The sequence below is a fragment of the Aquarana catesbeiana genome, linkage group LG12 (assembly GCF_042186555.1).
Source record: "Aquarana catesbeiana isolate 2022-GZ linkage group LG12, ASM4218655v1, whole genome shotgun sequence".
Lineage (NCBI taxonomy): Eukaryota > Metazoa > Chordata > Amphibia > Anura > Ranidae > Aquarana > Aquarana catesbeiana.
In genome coordinates, this window is record NC_133335.1 from 213,171,494 (window position 1) to 213,195,860 (window position 24,367).

The 24,367-nt window shown below is 42.9% G+C and overlaps 1 protein-coding gene across 1 annotated transcript in view; it reads left to right on the forward strand.

Annotated features, from left to right (window-relative positions):
* ANKFN1 (ankyrin repeat and fibronectin type III domain containing 1) overlaps positions 1–24,367 on the forward strand; it is a 602,151-nt gene that overhangs the window by 468,230 nt on the left and 109,554 nt on the right. The window contains exons 12-15 of the mRNA XM_073606641.1: positions 972–1,187; positions 4,112–4,278; positions 5,917–6,067; positions 9,311–9,479. Of these exons, the coding sequence (XP_073462742.1) occupies positions 972–1,187; positions 4,112–4,278; positions 5,917–6,067; positions 9,311–9,479 (703 nt within the window). The remainder of the gene's footprint in view (positions 1–971; positions 1,188–4,111; positions 4,279–5,916; positions 6,068–9,310; positions 9,480–24,367) is intronic.

Below are 24,367 nucleotides of genomic sequence, written 5' to 3' on the forward strand. Positions count from 1 at the left end.
AGGTACGCCCATTTGCCCAGCCGTGCCATTCTGCCGACATACATCGGCCTGCGCTGGTCGGGAAGTGGTTAGGGCCTGGTTCACACCTATGCATTTTTTAGTGTGTTTTCAGCTTTGCAGAAACAACCTACAGTCCATTAACCATGGTTTCCTATGGGTCACGTTCACATCTATGCATTTTATGGAAAGAGCCAGGGACTTTTTTCTGGTTTTTGGTTCCAAACACTTCAGGGGTTAAAAACGTGTATTGAAAAACGCAAAATGCACCTGGAGTATGCAAACTGCAAAGGTGTGAACCAGGCCTAAAAAAAAATGAGCTGTCTCTGAAAACTCCAGTCAACGAGCTCTTTTGCACCACATGTGCCTAAGGTAGAAGAGTCTGTATGTAACTTACCTGTTTCTTGGGTAAGTGTGTTTCTTCTTCAACATAAAAAAAACACCCAATACCCTGTTTTAACAGCCAATTAACTGTGTAAATTAAACAATTAAAAAGCAAAGCAAAGTGGTCCTTGGTCTTCATCTCTTCTAAATTTATTCATTTTTATTAAGAGAAAAACATTTTTTGATACAAAGCAGAGCCTGTTGGGCATACCCAGGCTCAATACGTTTTCCCATTTCATCCAGTCACTCATTTCCCAGTCTTCATCCCTTCTGCTTTAAATACCATCATAAGGAATTAAAAATGGGATAGCAAAATCTCATTTTTTTATTTTATCAACCCAGTCTATTAGCAATTTAATCTAGTAGTAAGTAGATCCCGTGGTTCAGTCTCTACTCTGTCCAAAAGAAGATAGTGGATTGTAGTTATTTTGTTGTCTTTATAACCAAAATAATCGCTAACAACTAAGCAGATGCAAACCTGTACTGGAGAAGAGTTGGCGTAAGAAAATCTGAAATATTTACTTTGGGTTACTGAGTGATTTATCATTGAGTAAAATAATGCCTGATATCTTTGTTTTTTCGTTTTGCAGAACTTACTTGGCACTCACAACTTAGGCCGGGTATATTACGAGCCCATAAAGGACAGGCATGGCAATGTCTTGGTCGTCACCATTCGAGAAGTCGAGACCTTGTATTCTTTTTTCAATGGCAAATGGATGCAAATCTCAAAACTGCAAAGCCAGAGGAAATCCCTGTCAACTCCCGAGGAACCGACAGCCCTGGACATCTTACTCATAACCATCCAGGTAATGCCATAATTTGGTGTGAACTAATCCCTTCAGCACACGCCAGTGGAAAAGCAGGACAGCATGCCCGGGAGTCGCAGAAATTAATTGCATTGTGAGACCAGACATGACATCCGCTTCCATTAAACAAACGTCTTTCTCTTATGTTCTCAATGAAACCCACACAAAAGCTTGATTTAATATCTTCTAGTTGGGAGCCTTTCAAAATAGCTGATGTAATGCCGTTGATGACTTCTAACTTAATAAACACGCATATAGGAGGCTGTAATGTTTGAACATAGCAGTCTGGCGTTCTCAATGATGATGGAAGAGTTTCAGCCATGGCGCTATACATACTGTACACAGCTATCGCACACACTGCCCACTTTTCAAACACAGCATTCCCTGGAACTGTGAAATAAATCAAAAGTTCTCTGGAATATATCGAACATGTAGAAGCAATCAGCTGTCTTTTCTGTAAAGGATATATTTTCACAAAGTTAACAGATAAATAGTAGGCTAGATACTAGTGTAAAGAGATTGGTTGCTGTAGTAGATAGATATTGTAGGGAGACTTATATTGGTGATACATAAATAATACTAGAGTACATTTGTGATTTCTTTTTTTTTTCTTTTTGCAACAGTCACAGCAATGTACTGTTGGTACATGTAGACCCCAAACATAGTGCAATTTTGCTGCTATTGTCGCACCTGGCTCAGTGCCAAAATTTTGATCCCTGAGTTCTTTGGCGTGACTTAGGCACATATGGCAGCACATTCAAGTGAATGAGCTGGCCTATGCACGACACAAGGAAATGTGTGAATTGTGCTTTTAAAGTTGCGAGTGGGAACCCGCATTCAAACTACACGATACGTGAACAAGGCCTTAGGCTCTAAGTATTGTTGCATAGAATAAATGCAGATTTGTTACGTTCAACCAATGAAATCCAATAAAACCCAAGTTCCCTAACTCTGTAACTTCCTCTTATGTTTCATGCACACTGCGCATCAAAATGACACTTCTAAGGGCATCTGAATGTTTTGTTTTGCCTCTAAACGCTTTTTTGTGTTATCCTATGTGTCCATGCACACATAGGCATTTACAGGAGTTTAGGGGCAGAACAAAAAACCCTTGGGCAGCGCTTTCAGGAGAGGAGAATTTTGCCGCAAAAAATATCTTGAAGCGTCTATCCCTTGAGTGTTCATTCATTTCAGTGACCAGAATAAATACATTTTCTGGCCAATTAAATTAATGAACACCAAAACACTTAACACGCCTAAACGTGTTTGAAAAAAATGCAACTTTAGGCATGTTTTTTAACGCTGCTTTCTCCTGCTAGGAGAAAGGTGTTTAGAAGAGTTGCAGTGTGCCGGAGGCCCTGGTTCTAAAGGCTGAAGGTTTTTTACCTTTATGCATTCTATGCCCCCCCAATCTTTACATGAGCTCCCTCTGATCCAGCGATGTTCACTATAGCCTTGGCTGTCCCATTGGCTCCCACTGCTGTCAATCACAGCCAGTGAGCCAATGCGGAGAGAACGGGGAGATGGTCCAACTGTGGCTCTGTGTGTCTTATGGATATAGAGCAGCGGCTAGGAAGCGAGCACACAGCAGTGCCCCCAGGGAAAGCTGCTTTCTCGGGGGGGCACTGCTTGAGGGGGAGGAGCCAGGAGCGCTGGCAGGGGACCCAAAAAGAAGAGGACCAGGACTGCTCTGTGCAAAACCACTGCAGAGAGCACATTCTAGAAGTATAACATGTTTGTTATTTAAAACAAAAAAACAAAGCTTTAGTATCATTTTAAGGGTCAGCCCATCTAAACTGATATTGTTATTTGGTTGAATATGGAAACATACATCTCTGACATACTTATTGTATCACTTGTGGACTACAGCTGCAAAAACCTTGCATTTGATGTTCTAGCTTCATTCATTTTACATTTCAGCAGAATATTGAAACTTCTTCAGCAGCAACAGCTGGGGACCATGGTAGAGTGGAAAAACTTGGAACTCACTTGGGGAGAACTTAAAAGTAACATTTCCTACAGCTAAAGGAAACAGTATCTCCTCCCCTCCATTCAGCATCCAACCAGAAGCAAGATATTAGTTTTGAGTGTACTGGTTCTTTAGAGTGGATGTAAACCCGATTCATGAAATTTGAGCTGGGCACATATCTGCAGTGTTTTCTTATCTCTCTTCAAAGCACTATGTCCCATAGCTTTCTCCTGCTCTGTTCTTCTGTTATCAGCCTAAGTTCCTAAAAAGTTCTCCATCACATATGATAAAAGCAGCCTGAGTTTTGTGTTGGGGAGAATGCTATAAATAGATAGCAGAGCCCTGAACTATTCAACGATCAGCTCTGAAAGTCTCCACCTATGAGGAGAGGGGGTGTGTGCCTTTCCTCCAATCAGCTGTCTTGGCTGTATGCCCAGGTTTCACTGCAATGTTGAACAGGAAGAGAAAATCTCCTAACTCGATCTGAACATTCTGAACAGTATGTAAATCTGAAGACAGCAGATTTACATGTAAAACTTATGTAGGGAGATTTGTTTTATCCCTGTGTATCATCTGAGGCTGTTCACTTCACTGGGTATATGTGAGGGTTTACATCCATTTTAAGTTGACTATGGATGAACAAGTCCATCTTTGGATCCCTGTTTGATATATTAGGATGCAGCTTTGCATTTATCATACTTAGATTAAAGTAATCAATAGTGACCACCAATGTATTCTAAACTATTCAACTTCTAAAAATGAATAGATTATATTAGATTATAATCATTTTTATGATTTAGCTTACTGTGTTTTCAAGTGGCTTAATTATTTTATTGTTGGTTGTTTATGGCTTGATTTGTTGTCATTAGGTAATATCAATGATATAGATACAGATCTGATTATTTCCACACTATCAAACAACCAATATCATTCTATTGTTTCATTGCTTCACCAGGAGATACTAAACTATCAAAAACGGAGTCAGCAACGCCTGTCCCCAGGACTGTATCTGGGTTATCTTAAGCTGTGTAGTTCTGTTGATCAAATCAAAGTTCTTGTTTCTCAGAGAGTTCCAAATATGCTGTGCCATGTCAAGATTCGGGACAACAGTAATATTTCCAAGTGAGTAAGTCGTACTCATGTCATATACTGCCTGGCACTGATAAGAAATAGGCCATTTTCAATGCTCGCTATTTTCTTTTAGAAATAATAGTTGTAAAGGCTGAAGATTTTTTTACATATATTGCTATGCATGAAGGTAAAAAAACCTTCAGTATATAGCTCCCCCCCGCAGCCCCAACTAATACTTACCTGAGCCCGATCTTGATCCAGTGATGTGCTTGAGACAGGCTGCTATCCTGGCTCTCTGCATCCTCATTGGCTCCTGCTGCTGTCAATCACACCTAGTGAGGAGGAAGAGTGGGGCAGACATAGGCCCATTTTTTGTGCCTTATGGACACACAGAGCCGGGCTCGGGAACGAGTATGTATGAGTGCCCCCCATAGCAAACAACTTACTATGGGGGCACTTGGCAGATGGGGAGGAGCCTAGAGTGCTGGCAAGGGGACCCAAGAAGAGGAGGATAAGGGCTGCTCTGTGCAAAACGATTACACAGAGCAGGTAAGTATGACATGTTTGTTATTAAAAAAAAAAAAAGCATTTTAGTAATTGTGAAGTCTCGTTAAAAAAAAAATAACAAACATGTTATACTTAACTCCTCTGTGCAGTTGGTTTTGCACAGAGCAGCCCCGATCCTCCTCTTCTTGGGTCCCTCTTTGCTGCTTCTGGCCCCTCCCTAATATTGAGTGCCCCCACAGTCAGCAGCTTCCTATGGGGGCGCTGGAGCCGAGTCACAGCTCCGTGTGTCCATTCAGACACAGAGCCCTGACCTGGCCCGCCCCATCTCCCCCCTGATTGGCTGACTGACTTTGATTGACAGCCGTGGGAGCCAATGGCGCCGCTGCTGTGTCTCAGCCAATCAGGAGGAGTGTCCCGGACGGCTTAGACATTCTTAGACATCGCTGAAGAGAGATGGGGCTCAGGTAAGAAATTAGGGGCGTGCTGGGGTTGCTGCTACACACAAAAGGTTTTTTATCTTCATGCATAGAATGCATGAAGATAAAAAACCTTCTGCCTTTACAACTCCTTTTAGTACTTTAACACCAACTGTCTGGCTTTTAGCCTACTAGATTGTATATGTTGTTCTGTAAGGTAATAAAATTACTGCAGAAACAGAAATGAGTAAAAGCTCCAATATCTGTGCAAGATTTGATTGAATTGTTTTATATGCATATAGGTTGCCCATAAGTGGACAAATGTCAACTCTGCTTTGCAGCTTGATACAATGCTTAGACAATGATTATCCTGCTAAACCCTAGCAAAATTATACATAGTTTTGTAGAGCATTTTAAGTAAAATCACACTGGGTTATATTTTATTTTAAATATCCCCATTACCTTTCACAGGTTTTCTTTTACTTAACTGTGCCCAGCCTGTAGACCAGTGGTTCTGTGTTGGGAAAACCAGAGCCCAGTACTTTTTTTCCAAAAACTTCTATGCCCCCGTTTTAAACATTCCCTTCCCTACTCTATCCATAACAAGCAAATATTTTGAGCTATAGATAAACTTAAATGCCTGAAAATTACATAGCTGAGGTGTGAATCCAGCCTGACTGGTGGCTGTGGAAAAAGAAGCAAATGTGGCTGCTTGTTATTATTACCTTTAGCTTTCTGACATTGTTTGTGTTTTCTTCATGGGCAGAGATGAATGGGAATGGATTCAAAACCTATCAATGGTTGAGAATTTGGACAGCATGGAGCTCTCTCTGGATGCACATACCCACTTGTTTCTCTATGACCTCCAGATAGCAGTGAAGGCCCTACTCAAACAGATCAATCTACCTCTTCACCAGGTAAAGAAAAACTGCATAAAAATTTAGAGCAAGACTATTGCTGTAGACTTAATTCACAAGTGTATGTGTGGGCAAAATGAAAAAAAACTTGCTAGACTACAGAACTCCACCTATAACCTCCCTTCTCTCTCCCTTCTAAATGCATACATTGATTTCATTGCCAACAAAGCAATGCTTCTCCCCTAACTCCCATGAGTCTGTTCACACACTGTATGTAAGAAAAGGGAGCTTTGGAGATGTAGTTTCGGGGCATGCCTACATTAATAGGATCCATCGATCCTTTTTACAAACCCTGGTAGTGATGTAAATTCGATCATGAACAGCTGTTTCTCACTACAGCAACAAGGTAAGAGAAAAAAACTCTATATGCTCCAGAGCAGGGGTGTCAAATGTAATTTCATTGCGGGCCGCATCAGCATTATGGTTGCCCTCAAAGGGCTGGTTGTATCTGTAAGACTGGATGTCCAGAGCTCCCCACTCCCTCTTGCATCAAATGTCAAAAGCCCCCCCCAGCATCAGAAGTCAAGAGTCCCCCACAATTCCTCATATCACAGTGCACCCCCTTAGCTTGTGCTGCTGCCGGGAAAAGCTGGGAAGCAGAAAGTGCAGGGACTGGAGGAGGGCTGGAGTCAGCTGCTAGAGTCTGCTGAATGCTGAGACCAGTGGAGGCGGACACGAGGGGGTGATGCAGCTGCATGGAGAAGTGCAGGATATGTAGGAGGAGTTCTGTCATCCTCTCTGCTACCGACTGCTAAGACAATGTGGGGGTTGGCGATGAGGGGGGTGCCGCAGCTGTAAGAGAGGTGTGAAGGCCACATAAAAATGGCCTAGCGGGCTTTGTGTTTGGCATGTGTGCTCTAGAGGATGAGCGTGAGGTTTGGGGGTAAATTTTGGCCATACATTTACAATATCTTTTAGGCACACTAGGATTTGCTACCAGGTTCTGTTATATATATCTATTTTTATGGCCTTAAATGAGACATAATAATCGTATAACCTAAATTGATTCACATGCCTTTACTTTTTACTTCTCTGCTCTCTGATTTATAAGATGTCTGTTGATTTTAATCTGGAGGACCTATAGTAATATGTTTATGAAGTCAACTACATGGAAAAAAACATATTATCAACTTTTAGGGTGGTCTGCAGCTTCTACCGTTGAAATAAGTCTGTAAAACCAGTCAGATTCTTCTATTCCTTTCATTGCCCCATCCATAATAACTGCCTTTATAGAAGGCAGCGTACAACACAGAAGTAGGACACAAGCTGTGTCCCTAGAGCTCCGTGTGGCTGCATTGTATACATAAAGGTGGCCATTAATCTGTGGACGTTTGAGAAGTGTCAGGAATGTCTCCTAGTAAAAACACAAGGCACCCATCTATAAGGGGCATTAGCATAAATAGGAGCTCTGTATGTGGAGAGATTTATCAGAATGAAATATTTTTATTATGGCTCGCAAGGCAGGCTCTGCCATTAGCTGTGATTCACGATGCCCGAGGTCTTAGGCCAAGCAAATTATAGTTGTGCACTATTTACAGGAGAATTGCAAAACAAATTGCTGTCCACACTAATTTGCCCTTTTTTTAAAAAAACACTGTTTGGTAATATCACCTCCTTGGACAAAGCAATCTCGGCACATATGTGCTTTAAATGATGAGTGCAATTTCCCCTAGAAAAAAAACCCTTTTAGCTAGTCCTGGATCAGCAAAGAAAATCTGTACTGAGGACATATCTATCTAGGACATATCTAGGCTGCCACTGATGACCTTGCTATGTGAAAAAGCTAGTTGTCTGGCTGCCATAGAAATTGTAGTATTGTTGGTATTTTTAGTCATTTTCCAGGAACAAGTATGCAGACCAGAGTTTGGGGCTTCTCTTTGACTTACTGCATGTTTGTTATGGGTCAGTGAGACAGAATGCATGAGGAGAAAGCAAGGCAACAAGCATGTTCAGTAGGATGTCAGCAGTAGCAGTCCTGGTTATTTCTTTGTACTGCTTTCCTTTAAATCATCCCTGTCTTGGTACTATCAAAAGCAATTACATGTAAAAAAGACGGCTTATATTTACCTCTTCTGGCACCCACCAACAAATGCAGATCTGATCTTGAGAAATCCTTCATTGAAGTCTTCTTCCGGAGTCAACACTTCCAAGAGTGTCCATTTTCTGGTTCCCCACCAACCTCGACATCACTTCTGTGTCCTGTAATGACATAGGGGGCTAGGGGAGTAACCACAAGAATGCAGTAGAAGACCAGAAGATCACCACTCGTAGGAATTGTCTGTTCCTTCAGAGGAGGATTTCTCTTTAGGGGCAGCAGTGTTCGGCAGCAGAGTTGGCTGGTATAGCATTAAAAGGTTTTGTGGAGAATATTGAGAAAAGGTCAATTTGAAAACCTGCATACAACACAGCACTTATCTTATGTAAAAAGCCCATCCCACCTCCAATCTGCCTGGGGGCAGGCACAGTGTTTCCTTGCCTTGACATTCATCACCTCTGTCTGGAGATAGGCAATTGCTCATGGATAGTCAGAAAAGTAGGGTTTTCTGGGGATTCCTGCCATTATGTCCCATGGCCCAGTCTATGAGTAAGTGCTGAATTTTGTTAGAGACTTTATGGACTATGCAGTATGCCATTGTCCATTTTTTAACTATACAATAAGCAGTGTTAGTGTTAGATGCTTACCCCCCTCCACACACACCCTCCAAAAGCAAACCATACATTTAACCTGTGATCTCCATGATGAAGCCAGTGGATCAGCTTTACAATCAGAGCACCAATATTTCAAGTGGAGATGCCAACAATGGCATCCCCCATAGTCCCTGATAGGTTTTCTTTAAAGCTGACCTTGGACTCTAAATGATAGTGTGTACATTCATTGTCCCCAGGCACAGGAGTCTGATGCTAGGACCCCGAAACATGAACAGCTATTTAAGTAAAAACTTATTTTTAGGCCTGATCTGTTACTGACACCACCAGGAGAAAGCAACAGTACCCGTCCAAGGTTTTCCAGCCTTTCTGATCGCTATTGCCCCCCAAGAAGCTTCACCTGGCGTTGAATGCCAGTGCTCCTTAAATAAATGTTCAACCAATTGGTAGAGTGTCAATGAATGTCTTCATGCACCTTGTGCTGAATAGTGTTTTCATTGCTCACCCAGCCAGTGATTCCAGTATTATGAATTGTTATTGTTGCCTGCCAGTGTATACGCATTGTAACCCATGTTTTCTTTCTCTGTCCCTTCACAGGCCAAGCACTTCCGTCTTTACACACAGGAGGTGTTGGAGCTGGGTCACAATGTCTCCTTTTTTCTGTTGCTCCCTGCCTCAGACGATGTCTGCAGTGCCCCAGGACAGAGTAATCCGTACACCCCACACACAGGATTTCTTCACCTCCCCCTTCAGATGTTTGAGCTAGGTACACAAACTTGTTTTCTTGCCTAGAAGTATTAGCTATAACCTGTACATGAAGTAATCTCTTGATCACAGCAAACCTTCTGTCCCATCGTGGCTCAATAAATCTATAGCCACAAGTCTCTGGTGTGTGAGCTGCACGGGATGCAGACACACTGTAACTATGCGGTCACACACACACAAGTGTCACTGGCAGAGGGAACAGTGAACCTTGGAAGGGCAGAAGCTTGGTTTAATGCCATATGAATTGTTAACAGTGTTTTAAAATAGGAAGCTACTGAAATGGCTATATGTACTATTTTAAAGTTGTAAACCTCAGACATGAAATATGAAAAAGGCACATTCTTCTAAACTGTTTGCTTGTCTCTCTCCAAAGCTCTGAGTGTAATTTCTCTCTGCTGCCTGATTCCTCTGTTATCAAAATGAGTCACTTCTGGCAGCCTTTCCGGACACCAAGAGTTAAAAAGGTGATGGGAGGGAGCTGCAGCACTCAGCCTGTGACTCATATCCACAGCTGTGCTTGTTCTCTGTACTGAGTGTAGGGGGTGTGTCCCTTCCCTCCAATCAGGGCTCAAAGCTGTTGTTTTTGTAAAGACTTCAGATCCCCGCCCTCCTGCACCTAGAACTAAAGGGAAATCCTTTCTTCTGTGTGTTTTCAGAATGATCTACAGAAGAACATGCTGCAGATAAACAGCTTCAATGTATGTAGGAGGATTTGTTTCATCTCTTCATATCACCTAATGCTAGTCACTTTACTGGGTACTTGTAAGGGTTTACAACCACTTTAAAGAAGAACTTCAGAATCAGCCAAAAGTGCAATATACACTATATTAACAAAAGTATTGGGATGCCTGCCTTTACACACACATGAACTTTAATGGCATCCCAGCCTTAGTCCATAGGGTTCAATATTGAGTTGGCCCACCCTTTACAGCTATAACAGCTTCAGCTCTTCTGGGAAGGCTGTCCACAAGGTTTAGGAGTGTGTCTATGGGAATGTTTGACCATTCTTCCAGAAGCGTATGTGTGAGATCAGGCACTGATGTTGGAGAGAAGTCCTGGCTTGCAGTCTCTGCTTCAATTCATCCTAAGGGTTGTTCTATTGGGTTAAGGCAGGCCAGTCAAGTTTCTCCACCCCAAACTCGCTCATCCGTGTCTTTATGGATCTTGCTTTAACATGGATGAGCACGTTTTGGGTGGAGGAACTTGACTGGCCTTCACAGAGTCCTGACCTCAACCCGATAGAACACCTTTGGGATAAATTAGAGGGGAGACTGCGAGCCAGGCCTTCTCATCCAACATCAGTGCCTGACCTCACAAATGTCCTTCTGGAAGAATGGTCAAACATTCCCATAGACACACTCCTAAAACTTGTGACAGCCTTCTCAGAAGAGATGAAGCTGGGCCAACTCAATATTGAACCCCACAGACTAAGACTGGGAAACCATTAAAGTTCATGTGCGTGTAAAGGCAGGTGTCCCAATACTTTTGATAATATAGTTTACATTTGTATGACCATGTTGTAAATATAGGCAAATGTAATGTACTGCAGTTTAAAAAAAAAAAAAAAAAAAAAAAAAAAACTTGATATGAGATCTTTCTAAAGTGGCAGTATGCAAATGATTTCCCTGGCAGACCTGACAACAACAATAATTATTTGTTGGTGAATGGATTATTGCTCGTCTTTCAGGTGACAATTTGTTTAATTTTAGTATCCACAGCTACCGTTACAATGACTTTCCTGCTGGTGCTACAGACAATATACTTTCTTTATATACAGTATAGTACCACTTACTAGCTGAATTTGAATTGCATCCTTAGAAGGATAGCAAGGGATACTGGATTTCATTTTTTTTTATGACTGATATGCTAGGTGTATTCTCTGGAGGAAGAGGGGGATCTATACAGACAATGGGAATTCTTCCATATCACAGTTGGGAGCCATGGGGACCAACCAAAAGTGTTTTCCCACAGAAAGAGTGGCGGTTTTATTGAAATTGTGGTGGGACCATTTAGAAATAAATAGAGCTTTGTGAATCGCTCTTTACTAATTTCCTTGCACTGGCATAGTTGCTAATATAGAGTTTGTGACTGCCAGAAAGGTGTTGTGTCTGTGCTGGTTTCTCTAGTACATTCTGTTGTCTGGTAGCACAGTCATTGGGATATGAGATTTTTCCTGGTTTCTTCCTGCTTATCTGGAACTGAAGAAGAGGCGTGACTACACATTGGTTACACTTGTATATTGTCTGTTTAAAGCATGGAGATCACATAACCATTTTGCTGCTTTAAATTTTGACAGGGTTAAAGGTGCCTATAGGTAACATTGGTTTCTTTTTTTGAAGCTCTGAAGCCCAATAATACTCTTTTAGGCAAATATTAAATTCAACTAGAAATGTGGCACCTTTGTACTTCCCACCTACATCCTCCTGTTCTTTTTTCCAAGACTGGCCTTCATAGTGAATAACCATGGAAGCATAGGAGGGAATGAATCAAAGTGTTATGTTGATAGCTGAAGTTGATTGTTACATATTAGAATTTCCCAGATTTCTGAGATCTAGAAACCTTCTAGTAAAAAGCAGAAGTTGCCTATAAGCACCTGAAGCCGCCTCCTTTGGATTATTTGGGCGGTGGTTTTATCACTTTACATACATATACAGAAAAGGAGTATATTTACTATTATATAAAGGTGTGAACTCCATGCAAACAGGTAAATACACATATGAATACATATAATAGAGCTAGCTTTCATACCTGCCAAAAAAATTGCATTCTTTTGATCCGGTCCTGAGATTTACACAGCTCTGTAAGACAGGACACCTCTGTCTGGCAGAGAAGGAATCCTGATTTTTCTGCGCTGCAGTTATGTAACACTTGCTTGTATTGTCCCTCTCCCATCCTGTGACTGGACAGTGTTTTAGTTGAAGCAGCTCTGTCACTTCGCCGTCTCCTCCTATTAGCATATTCCTTGCACTAAGCACAGTATGTTGGCTGCTTGTGTGGCAGTGCTGCTAATATAAGCTCTGATGTGGTGGAACTATTATGCCGCGTACACACGGTCGGACTTTTCGTCTACAAAAGTCCGACAGCCTGTCCGACAGACTTCCGACGTACCTTCGGCGGACTTGCGGCAGACTTTCTTACGAACGGACTTGCCTACACACGACCACACAAAAGTCCGACGGATTCGTACGTGATGACGTACACCGGACTAAAATAAGGAAGTTCATAGCCAGTAGCCAATAGCTGCCCTAGCATGGGTTTTTGTCCGTCGGACTAGCACACAGACGAGCGGATTTCGGGGTCCGTCGTACTTACGACGTAAAGATTTGAAGCATGTTTCAAATCTAAAGTCCGTCGGATTTGAGGCTAAAAAAGTCCGTTGAAAGTCCGGAGAAGCCCACACACGATCGGATTACCAGCCAGCTTTAGTCCGTCAGCGTCCGTTGGACTTTTGTAGACGAAAAGTCCGACCGTGTGTACGCGGCATTAGAGGCTGATACCAGATCAAATTCAAGTACCTACATTTTAAATTTTTGGATCTGTTTTTTTGGTTTTGGATCTGTAGCCAATTTGTGTATTTTATGTCTGCTCAGAGTTTGACTCCGGCTCCGGAAGGCTTTACTCACTTCCTGACCAGGCCATTTTTTGCGATACGGCACTGCTTCGCTTTAACTGACAATTGCGCGGTCGTGCAACGCTGTACCCAAAGAAAATTGATGTCCTTTTTTCCCCCACAAATACAGCTTTCTTTTGGTGGTATTTGATCGCTTCTGTGCTTTTTATTTTTTGCGCTATAAACAAAAAAAGACCGACAATTTTAAATAAAAAACAATATTTTTTACTTTTACTTCCTGCTATAAAACATTCCCAATAAAAAAAAAAAATGTAAAATTCAAATTTCTTCATAAATTTAGGCCAATATGTATTTTGCTACATATATTTTGTAAAAAAATTCCAATAAGAGTATATTTATTGGTTTGTGCAAAAGTTATAGCGTCTACAAAATAGGGGATAGATTTAGGGACTCTATTTTTTTTATTGTTTTTACTAGTAATGGCGGTGATCTGCAATTTTTAGCGGGACTGCAACATTGCAACGGCCAAATCTCACACTGAGTGACACTTTTTGTGGACCAGTGACACCAATACAGTGATCAGTGCTATAAAAATTCACTGATTACTGTATAAATGACACTAGCAGGGAAGGGGTTAACACCAGGGGCGATCAAAGGGTTAAATGTTCCCTAGGGAGGTGCTTACTAACTGTGTGGAGCAGTGTCACACTGAAGGAAAAGAGAGACCTGTTATTGCACCATGAGCCTGTGTGCTCGTATTCCCTTTTGTTATGACACCCTTAATGATACTGTCGGAGAGCAGCACCTAAAGTGTCAGCAATTACATCCGATTCATGTACCTGTCAGAGACTTAACTAACCGCCTAAGGCCTCATGCACATTGGAGTAAAAGACGCCATATTTTTTACTGATGTGAACACAGGTGTACTGTTGTCTATGGGAGATTACACACAGCTGCATAGAGATCAGTAATACAGCGATATGTGCAGAGCCGTAAAATAAAAATAGAAAATATTACATTTGAGTACAGTAATTTACGAGCATATGCATGAATGCTTATATATAGCAACACTGGCAACTAGAAAAGGGTGAAGAAGAATTTACGCATGCATACACATGCACACTGTCCTATGGGAGCCCAGGATCATTACCAACAGTCTGTATTGGTATTTTTAAACAGTCCAGAAAAACAAACAGCATACTTCAGCAAAAAATGAACACAAAATAGTCCACAACTCTGGTTCAATGGCAAAAACATGATAATGGCTCACCGCCAATCTTTTAGCCCCACATTTGGGTTTTTGGGTTATCCCACTCGCTTCAGGGGTCAGTTCAGCAGCCATGGCTCAATCCCAAGCTAAGTTCACCCTGTTTGCTCTCTCACAGCCAGATGCTCACTGTTTTCTTCTCCTTTTCTGGACTCTGGGGCATCTGGATAACGCCTAAAGGACTAAAGTCCCTGTAATCAGGGTTTGGAGGTTCTTCCCACCCAAAACTATTTGAAAACCTGAAATTCCGGGTCACTAAAAAGGACTTAGCAATTCAGAGAGTACTGAAAGTCAGTCCTCTACTCTTTAGCCTGACTACCCCTCACCCCACATGGGTGAGAACCCCCGAGTACTCAACATTATCTTCAAACTGTCCCCCTTAAAGGGACCATTATGCAAATAGTGGGGAAATATACCTGCCTTTCAGGAACCATCCCTGGCATCCTGTATAGCATGTTTATGTGCATTTACACAAGGACTTCAAGGGACATTTTACTCTGGATCTTTCTGTCACTCCCCTATGCACTGGTGGTTGACTGTCCTTTAGGGTCATCACGTCCAGCTACATCATCAGTCTTGATGACATCGGGACCTTAGACCGCAGGAGCATAGGAGAGAAGACACTGGCAGTATGGGTCTAGCAGCGCAGAGAATCGGGTAAGTAAACCTACTTTTCCATGTTACCTCGACCAAAGAAAGAAGTTAATACTTGCAGTGTGGGGGCCGCCCCACTGCAAGGGAGGATTTTCAAGTTTCCTGGAGTTCAGTTTTAACTAAAAGCAAATGATAACATTATGTTCCAGACAGAATCTCCATAATGTGGAATAAACATTTGATTAAGGAAACAAGCAGAGAATGACACCTTTGGCCACATTGCCTTATGGGAGGAGTGGGGGCACAGATTATCATGGGGAATTCCTATCGAAAAATGCAAAAAATAAGTGGATAATAATTAAAGAATGCCTACTCAGCACTGAAATATTTATGTTTTGTCAGACTTTAAAAATGAACGAGGTTCCACATAACAGAAATCTAAACTTGGATGATCTTTAGAGCTGTCTAGAAAGTATCTCTTCCTGTCTAGTCATGGTTAACCCATTGTCAGTCTCAGTATATATAGATGGGAGTCCAGCGGATTGCTTGTTTGACTTGTACCATGTCGGACAGGGGAGAAATATCAGTTCACAAGAGGGAGATAAGGTGACATGCCTGAGGGTGTATGGAGCCAGCCAGGATGGAACCAGGAATTGTAGTCCCCTTGTGATATGTCACACACGCTGTCCTGACCTGCTCAGCACTTATAATGTTGCTGCAATAACACGGACTGATATTAACTCTCCCTGAGCCAGTCTGCTGAGTGTTCGTCAGGCTGGCTTAGAGGATCTTGTTTCATCGTTACACTAAGCATAGAAAACTGGGAGCCATGTATTAAAAGTCAGCAGCTACAAATACTGAAGCTGCTGACTTTTTAAAAAAAAGACACTTATCTGTCCAAAGATCCAGTGCCATGCTCAACCGGGCTGGTTCTTCGCTGGTCCCCAGCGCCAGTATGTTTGCTAAGGTAAGCCGGCTGTGATTCCTTGCGGCTTCATGCATGAGTTGCGCTGCGCTTTGTGAATGGACTCACAGCTTCCAGGGACCTGTGACGTGTCCCAGAAGGTTGTGGGTGACCAGAGCGGGAGATGTGGTGGGTAGCTGCTAAAGCTAAGTACCCACTCCCCAAAACATAAAACAAACCTCCGAAAGCGGGAGAGAATGGGGGGAGGTGTTAAAGCGGAAATTCCCTTTTAGGGTGAAGTTGCGCTTTAAGTTTATTGTACACTGCACTGATAAGTAAGCTTCCTCTAAAAAGCTCACTCCTCTATCTAGGACAAGGAGAGAAGTACTGGCTCCAGAGAACATATTACAGGGCTTGTTTAATAAGTGTGACTTAATGGCAGGGTTGCCAGATTTTTTTTTTTTTTGTACAGACAACTGTCCAAAAAAAGACAGACAGCTCAAAAGTTTAATAGGTGGCATCACCATGACAACATTAAACATCTCCCTAATACTCCTAAGTCTGATTTACAGCAGTGAAATTGTGTTATGTTTTAATGATATTATATACTAAAACAGCCCTATGCCATACTAATTTTCGAAATTCTAACGTGGTCTTAAAGGGAACCTGTCCTGACCAATAATATTTCACAACTGACATTACAGATGCAGAGCAAGTGTAGCAATAACTCTCGGTGGAGCTGCTGGGTTAAGCTGGTCTGTTACCTTCACTCTGCTTCCCTCTGTTTCACCGGCTCCGAGTCTAGGGTTCCGTTGAGTTTACCTCTGGACGACACACGCAGCAACACTGGAGTACGTTTTCAATGCTTTATTAAACACTTGACTTAGGAAATAGCAGGAAAGAGGCGGAAAGGAAACTGCAGAAGAAACTCAAACATCTTCTTGTAGGGTTCTTTTAACAAATGTTCGGGTAGAATTCATATATTGTATGGAATGCGCTTCCCTCGTGGGACACACTCCTTGCTCGTCTGGATAGGCCTCTCTCACCAGCCTAGCAGCCAGTACGCAGCACGAATCAAAGTCTCTGCCACAGACTTGCTTGGGAACAAAATCCGTACGATCCTCTGCCACAGGATGTATCAGATTTTGTGTAATGAATGTCAGTCACAGTGCCTGAACCTTTAAGCCAACCCGGCAACACTATGCTATATATTTATTTTCGGATACGTCCTCCAACCGAGTCACCAGGCCCCTCTATAGACCAGCATGCTGCGTGATCCCTCCAAAACGGGTCCTCCCCTGGGATCTGCTTGGTTGTCCAGCTTCATCACACAGGACCGACAGCTCAGGACCATTCCTCGGCCGCGGTGGTAGGCCCCAGACAAGCCTCTGGACCCACCCCTGCGCCGTAGTATCGTGGGCCTCCGGAACGGAGGACCATGAGGTAGCCCTTTAATGCATACCTGTTGGCCAGGAGGGCCAGCAGGTGGCTGTAAAACGAACCCCAAAGTATGGCGTCTGTCCCATAAATACCCTCGCCCAGAATGCAACTCGGAGGACCATCTCCACCGAGTTGTCTCCGGGACAGAAGAGCATCCATACGCTTCAACACGTTGCCTTTCCAACACTAACCAGTGATAACAGCGACACCCACCGGTCAGCACGGAAACACACACAACGTCAGCCAAGCTGGAACAGAGGCAAACTTAACCTTCTTAACGAACAAATTACTAAATTTACCTAACATGCGGTAGATTGCAAATCTACCAGCACTACACAAGTTTTCTGCAAATACATTTATAATCAGCCAGATCCTCTTCTGGATACACACAGTGAGCCCCCTATTGCTAGGTTTGTGCTAAACAGGCAAACATTCCCATAGACACACTCCTAAACCTTGTGGACAGCCTTCCTAGAAAAGTTGAAGCTGTTATAGTTGCAAAGGGTGGGCCAACTCAATATTGAACCCTACAGACGAAGACTGGTATGCCATTAACCTTAATGTCCCAATACTTTTGACAGAATAGTGTAGATACCTAACCTGGCTCTGTTTACTGAGCTCTGGGCTAAAACTAGCTAAAGCAGGGCTCGACAAATCCCAGGTCCCCATGGTGACAAGAAATTGGGTCCTGGAGTCTGGGCAGCCGCAGTGCAATGGTGCACATGCCCTGTGCTCCAATATTTATCCCGGGCTCTGCTTGCCTATCTGTGGGCCCGGGACCGGCATATCGGGTGCCGTCCGGTAGAGGGGAGGGAGGAGAGTGGATACACTTCTGTTCTCCTTCCCTTCTTGTTGCTGACCCCGGAAGTAACGTGTGAAGTAGATTCTGGGTCCCCGTTGATAGTTTCCCTGGTCATCAAGGCTGGAAAAGAATGTAATGCAGTGAGATGTGCATTGCATTATATTCAGTGGAGCACAGGAGAGACCTGCAGGGCTTTTAGACCCTGGATGCCTCATTAAAGAGAACCTGTCACCAAAACAGTCAGCACACAGGGGACTTTTTGTCCCCTATGTGATGAAAAAAGAAAGTTAACGTATTAACGTGTGCCATAAAAAAATTGGTGCTACCACTATTTTATTCTCTAGGGTGTCTGGTTTCAGAAAATAGATAATGTTTTGGGGGTTTTATGTAATCTTGATGATTTTTAAAACGTGTGCAAGTTTTATTAGATAAAAAAAGAAAACTGGCTCCTAACTTTTTTAGCTGGCTCCTAGATTCAAAGCAAATTTGTCAAGCTCTTTTTGCTAAAGAATCAGACCAGAAGAGGCAACAGTTAACTAAGGTGACGGGAACTGCAATTAAACTCTATTTTAATAAAGAAGGTCACCTAATAATATACTGCAGGGTGACCACTAAACACATACAGCAGCACAGAGTTATCTTGCACCGTGCATGTAAGATATTACAATAGTATAGAAACACTTCTGTCACCAGACGTCAGATACACAAAGAAGTTACAGTTAATGTAAATCTATGGTCATAGCTTACGCTTTCACTTAAATAACATCAGTATTTTAATTAAAAATACAAACGAAAATGTTTTTGACCATCCAATATAGGCTCACACAGCTGTCAACAACACACATTTTACTGCAGCACCATATCTAGAGAGGTCATGCAGTGCCTGCTGATCCACGATGCAGTCTCCCTGGGTCCCCCTGAGATCGTACAGGTAAGGCTCAGTATGCACACTGGGAACTGTCGCTCCTCTCTGCCCATACTCTGCATGGCTTTGATCAGCAGCTCCTCCTCCGTACAACTTAGTTCTCTCCCGGTGGCCGCATAACTTTCCAGCACCTCCAGCATCCGAACCACTTGCGGGTCCACCCCGGACACGGACTCCGGGCCTTACTACTTGGTGAGGCTCTGAAGCTCAGAGCCCAGGCTCTTGGCCATGCTGTACACATTCTCGAAGGACAGAGCAGCAGGAGCCCACCACCATACCATCCCCACCCTCATACTCCTAGGCCAATGGCCTCGCCTCTCCTTTCAGCAAATCGGGAAACGGGTCTCAGGACCCACTTCCTGATTGGCCCGGGAGGAGAGTCAGTGTGACAATAGCGAATATTCATTCACTATTCTCACACAACTCAGTGCCCCAAGCCCAACCTTTTTTGAAGCCTATTGGAATCCAATGCGTCTGGCGCCCTGCATGTAGATTAGGGGGCTGGACGCACGGATGGGGGGCGGAGTCTGTGCGCCCTGCATTGCGAGCCGCCACTGCTCCTAAAAAATCCTTCTCTGGGCACAGTCAATGAAGATTTGAAATTTTAATATCACACAAAAATAACCAGAGTAAATACAAAATGCAGTTTTCAAATGATGATTTAATTTATTAAGGGAAAAAAACTGTCCAAACCTGCCTGGCACTGTCAACACTCCTTGTTGAATCATGAGTTAAATTTCACTTGCCACACCCAGGCATGATTACTGCCTGACCTGTTGAATCAAGAAATCATTTAAATAGAAGCTGTCTGACAAAGAAAAGCATGCTAAAAAAAATTTAAAAAAAGCAACACATGCCACAATCTAAAGAAATTCAAGAACAGATGAGAAACAAAGTTACTGACATGTAGCAGTCTGGAAAGGGTTACATAGCCATTTATAAGGCTTTGGGACTCCAATGAACCATGGTGAGAGCAAAATAGAGAAAAATTGGAACAGTGGTGAACCTTCCCAGGAGTGGCTGGCCTAACAAAATTACTCCAAGAGCACGACGAATCATCCAGGAGGTCATAAAATAACCCAGAACAACATCTAAAGAACTGCAGGCCTCACTTGCCTCAGTTATGATCAGTGTTCATGATTCAACAATAAGAAAGAGACTGGGCAAAAATGGCATCCATGGGAGAGTTCCAAGGCGAAAGCCACTGCTGACCAAAAAGAACACAAAGATTTGTGTCTCACATTTGCCAAAAATATCTTGATTATCCCCAAGACTTTTAGGCAAATATTCTGTGGACTGATGAGACAAAAGTTAAACTTTTTGGAAGGTGTGCGTCCTGTTACATCTGGCATAAAATTAACACAGCATTTCATAAAAAGAACATCATACCAACAGTCAAACATGGTGATGGTAGTGCTATGGTCCGGGGCTACTTTGCAGCTTCAGGACCTGGAATACTTGCCATATTTGATGGAACCATGATTTCTTTGCTCTACCAGAAAATCCTGAAGGAGAATGTCCGGCCATCAGTTTGTGACCTCAAGCTCAAGTGCACTTGGGTTATGCAGCAGGACAATGCTCTGAAACACACCAGCAAGTCCACCTCTTACTTGCTCAAAAAAACTAAATTAAGGTTTTGGAGTGGCCGGAGTCCGGAAAAAAATCTGATTGGGATTCTGTGGCATGACCTTAAACAGGCCGTTCATGCTGGAAAAACCTCCAAAGTGACTGCATTAAAACAATTCTGCAAAGACGAGAGGGACAGAATTCCTCCACAGTGTTGTGAAAGACTCATTGCCAGTTATCACAAATGCTTATTGCAGTTGTTGCCGCCAATGGTGACACAACCAGTTATTTGGTTGGGGGGGGATTACTTTTTCACATAGCCCTGCTTCAAAGCATCCAATATAAATCTCTATTCATTGCCTGGATGTAGCCAGAGCCATTAGAGTTTACCAAACCCTACAGCTTCAATCAGACAGTCAGATTTCCTAATTGACCTGTTTCCAAGACTACCATTGTGAGATGGATAAAAAATCTGTTCTCTAGAGCTAATACTCTCAAGGACAAATCTCCTCCTGCGCTTTTATATGCCCATTCCACAACCCTTATAACCGCAATATACTAAAATGAGGAACTTAGTGTAAAGTAAAGTGGAACTGCACTGCATGTGAGCACCACAAAGCAAAAATGTTATTCCATTCATTTTTAACCACTTGACGTCTTAAAGGTTTTACCCCTTTTCATGACGGGGGAATCTTTTGCTATTCTGCACTGTGCTACTTTAACTGGCAATTGCGTTGTGTGATCATGCAACACTGAACCAGTGGTGTCTGGTGGGGTCTTTTTTGGGGGGGGGGGGGGCAACGGCAACCCCCCCCCCCCACGTGGCACCTCAAATCCCTACCCATCTAGGTGGTGGGCATTCATGCAGCGGGCATTCAGGCAGCGGGCATCCGGGCAGCGGCTCCTGTGTCCTCACCTTCTCGCTTCTACCATGCATCTCCTCCCCTCCTCCTAGGCATCCAATAGGATCCCCTGTCCTTTCAGCCATGCCAATGGGGTGACGGGTCTCAGACCCTGTTCCTGATTGGCTGGGAAGAGGACCAGTATTACAATAGCAAATATTCATTTGCTATTTGAACACACTTGGGTGGGCTGTGAGTGCACTCTCTTCTCCCCGAGCCCACCCTATTTTGAAGCCTATTCAAGCCTCTGGCTCTAATCAGTGCTTCAAAAAACTCCCCCGCCATAGGAATTCATGCACCTGGCATCCTGCAAGGGGCCGGACGCATGGATGGGGGGGTGGCGCTGGATAGGGGGGCAGCGCCCGTGCACCCTCAATGGACGGGCCATCCCTGCTCTGTATGCAAATGAAATCTTATAATTTTTTTCATACAAATACAGCTTTTTTGGTGGTATTAATCAGTACTGGGTTTTTTTTATATTTTTTACTATATAAACCAACAAATACCAAAAATTAAAAATATATATATATACTTTTTAAATTTCTGTTATAAAATGTTGCAAATAATCTTTCTTCATAAATGTAGGCCAAAATATAGTCTTCTACATTTCTTTGGTAAAAATAACCCAAATCAGTGTATATTATTTGATCTTTGTGAAAGTTTTAGAGCCTACAAACAATGGTATATATCAGTGATGGCAAACCTCGGCACCCCAGATGTTTTGGAACTACATTTCCCATGATGCTCACCTACACTGCAGAGTGTATGAGCATCATGGGAAATGTAGTTCCAAAACATCTGGGGTGCCAAGGTTCGCCATCACTGGTATATATATTTCAAAATTGATCAATCCTGATGTAATCATTTCTTGAGCCCTTAAAATGCCAGGACAGTACAAATACCCCCCAAATGCCCCTTTTTTGGAAAAGCACTCAGCAGATGATAAACTGCAGTTATTGAGGAGCGCCTAGTACAAAATTTCATATCACTCAGAGATCTTTTTGAAATGTTTATTGTTTAAGATCATCAAATAAAGCCAAAGACCCCATAGTTTCTCCAAGTTCATAACAAAGATACTTTGGGGTTGGTTTTCTAACTGGGGAGTGCAAAATCTGATGCAGCTGTGCATGGTAGCCAATCAGCTTCTAACTTCAGCTTGTTCAATTAAGCTTTGACAAAAAAAATGGAAGCCGATTGGTTTCTAGGCAGAGCTGCACCAGATTTTACACTCTCCAGTTTTAATGAATCAACCCCTCTGTCTCACCTTGTTCTCTTCCACACAGTTACCTGGTACTGTGTATATGAAAGTGTTTTATTTATCCTAATATTAAGTTTTTTGCTTTGTCTAAGGATGACTCTTGGAGCTAAGAGTCAAAAATTGAGTTTCTCTAAAGTTTGACAGTTGTTATATATATAATAAAGCAGTGATGTCACTTTTCTGGTGGTATAGCCCCTTTTAACATGGCCTTGCACTGGTTTCAGTACAATAACCGACACACGTGCCAGATTTAGGTAGTTCTAAGAGAATTACTGCCAGCTCTCCAGTTCTCTGATAAGCAAACTGCAGTAACCATGACTAACTCAAACTTGACATATGGGAGGGGGATGTTATGTGTTCATTGCTTTCTTACTATGTTTGTGTTTTACATTTGGATCATTGGTTGCTAGGTCGAAGGCTGCCCATCCCTATCAACCAATGATGCATCACACTGAATTGACAGTGGGCAGAGCTGGGAGACTAGTTCCCCATCAGGACCACGTTACTTGTGATTGACCACAGTAGGTAGTGGGCCACCTTTCTTTTGATTGACAGCACACAGGAGCCGCTAATCCGTCCAAAAGTGGCTTTCAAATCTACATATTGCCATGTGCTGGCAATCACAGAAATTGAGGACCTTATGGGCCATTATTTTTATTAGATCTACCCACCCAACACATGCAGTGATTGTGATTTTGAGTTTTTGGGTGGACGAAGCACTTTACCTGTGACTGACCACAGTAGGTAGTGGGCGGTTTCTATAGCCGCTATTTGGTCCAATAGTGGCTTTGGAATATACCCACTACCATCCACTGTTAATCACAGGCAAAAGCGGACCTGATGGGAAGCTAGTTTTTAGAGTTCCCCATCGGGCATATACCCACCCGAAAACTCAAAATCACGATCACGGTGTGTGTTGGATGGTAGATCTAATGAAAATAATGGCCCATAAGGTACTCCATTTCTGTGATTGTTAGCACATGGCAGTAGGTAGATTTGAAAGCCACTCTTGGACTGATTAGCGGCTTCCGTGTGCTGTCAATCGAAAGTAAGGTGGACCTGGTGGAGAGTTTCTTAGTTCACGATTAGGCTTTTCCCACCTCTAGTACAGTACTCCTCAGCCCTGTGCATTTGGTGCTGTATTCCAAGGACATTGTAAAGGGTTTCTGTGACGCCCTTTATTAATTCCCCAGCCTGTCTTCCAGCTCCTAAATAACCATAAAAATATCAAACACGGAACCCTGTAGATGTTTATATTCTTATCAACTAGGAAGCTCTATTATGTGATACTGGTAAGCTGACCATAGATGGTTCGAATCTGCTGAACCGGCCAAGGTTCGAACCATTTATGGGCAGGCTCAATGTACCCAATTCGATCCATCCAGGGTGCAACAAGCATGTCGGATTTTCATTATGAGATTATTGCCAGCAGCTATAACCACTAGCAATAATAACTGTGTTCTCCTGGCAGTGAATGCTCCCTCTGCTGGCAGAACACAATACCTCTGCAGGAGGGATTCCCCCATCAACACTGACTGTGTCGATGGGGGAATTGAGTGATTTTCAAGAAAGAAAATTGCTCCATCTATGGCCTGCCTTATGCACACTCACATTCTCAGCATTGTGTTATTAGTGAGGTCAGACATCTGACTAGGCAGCA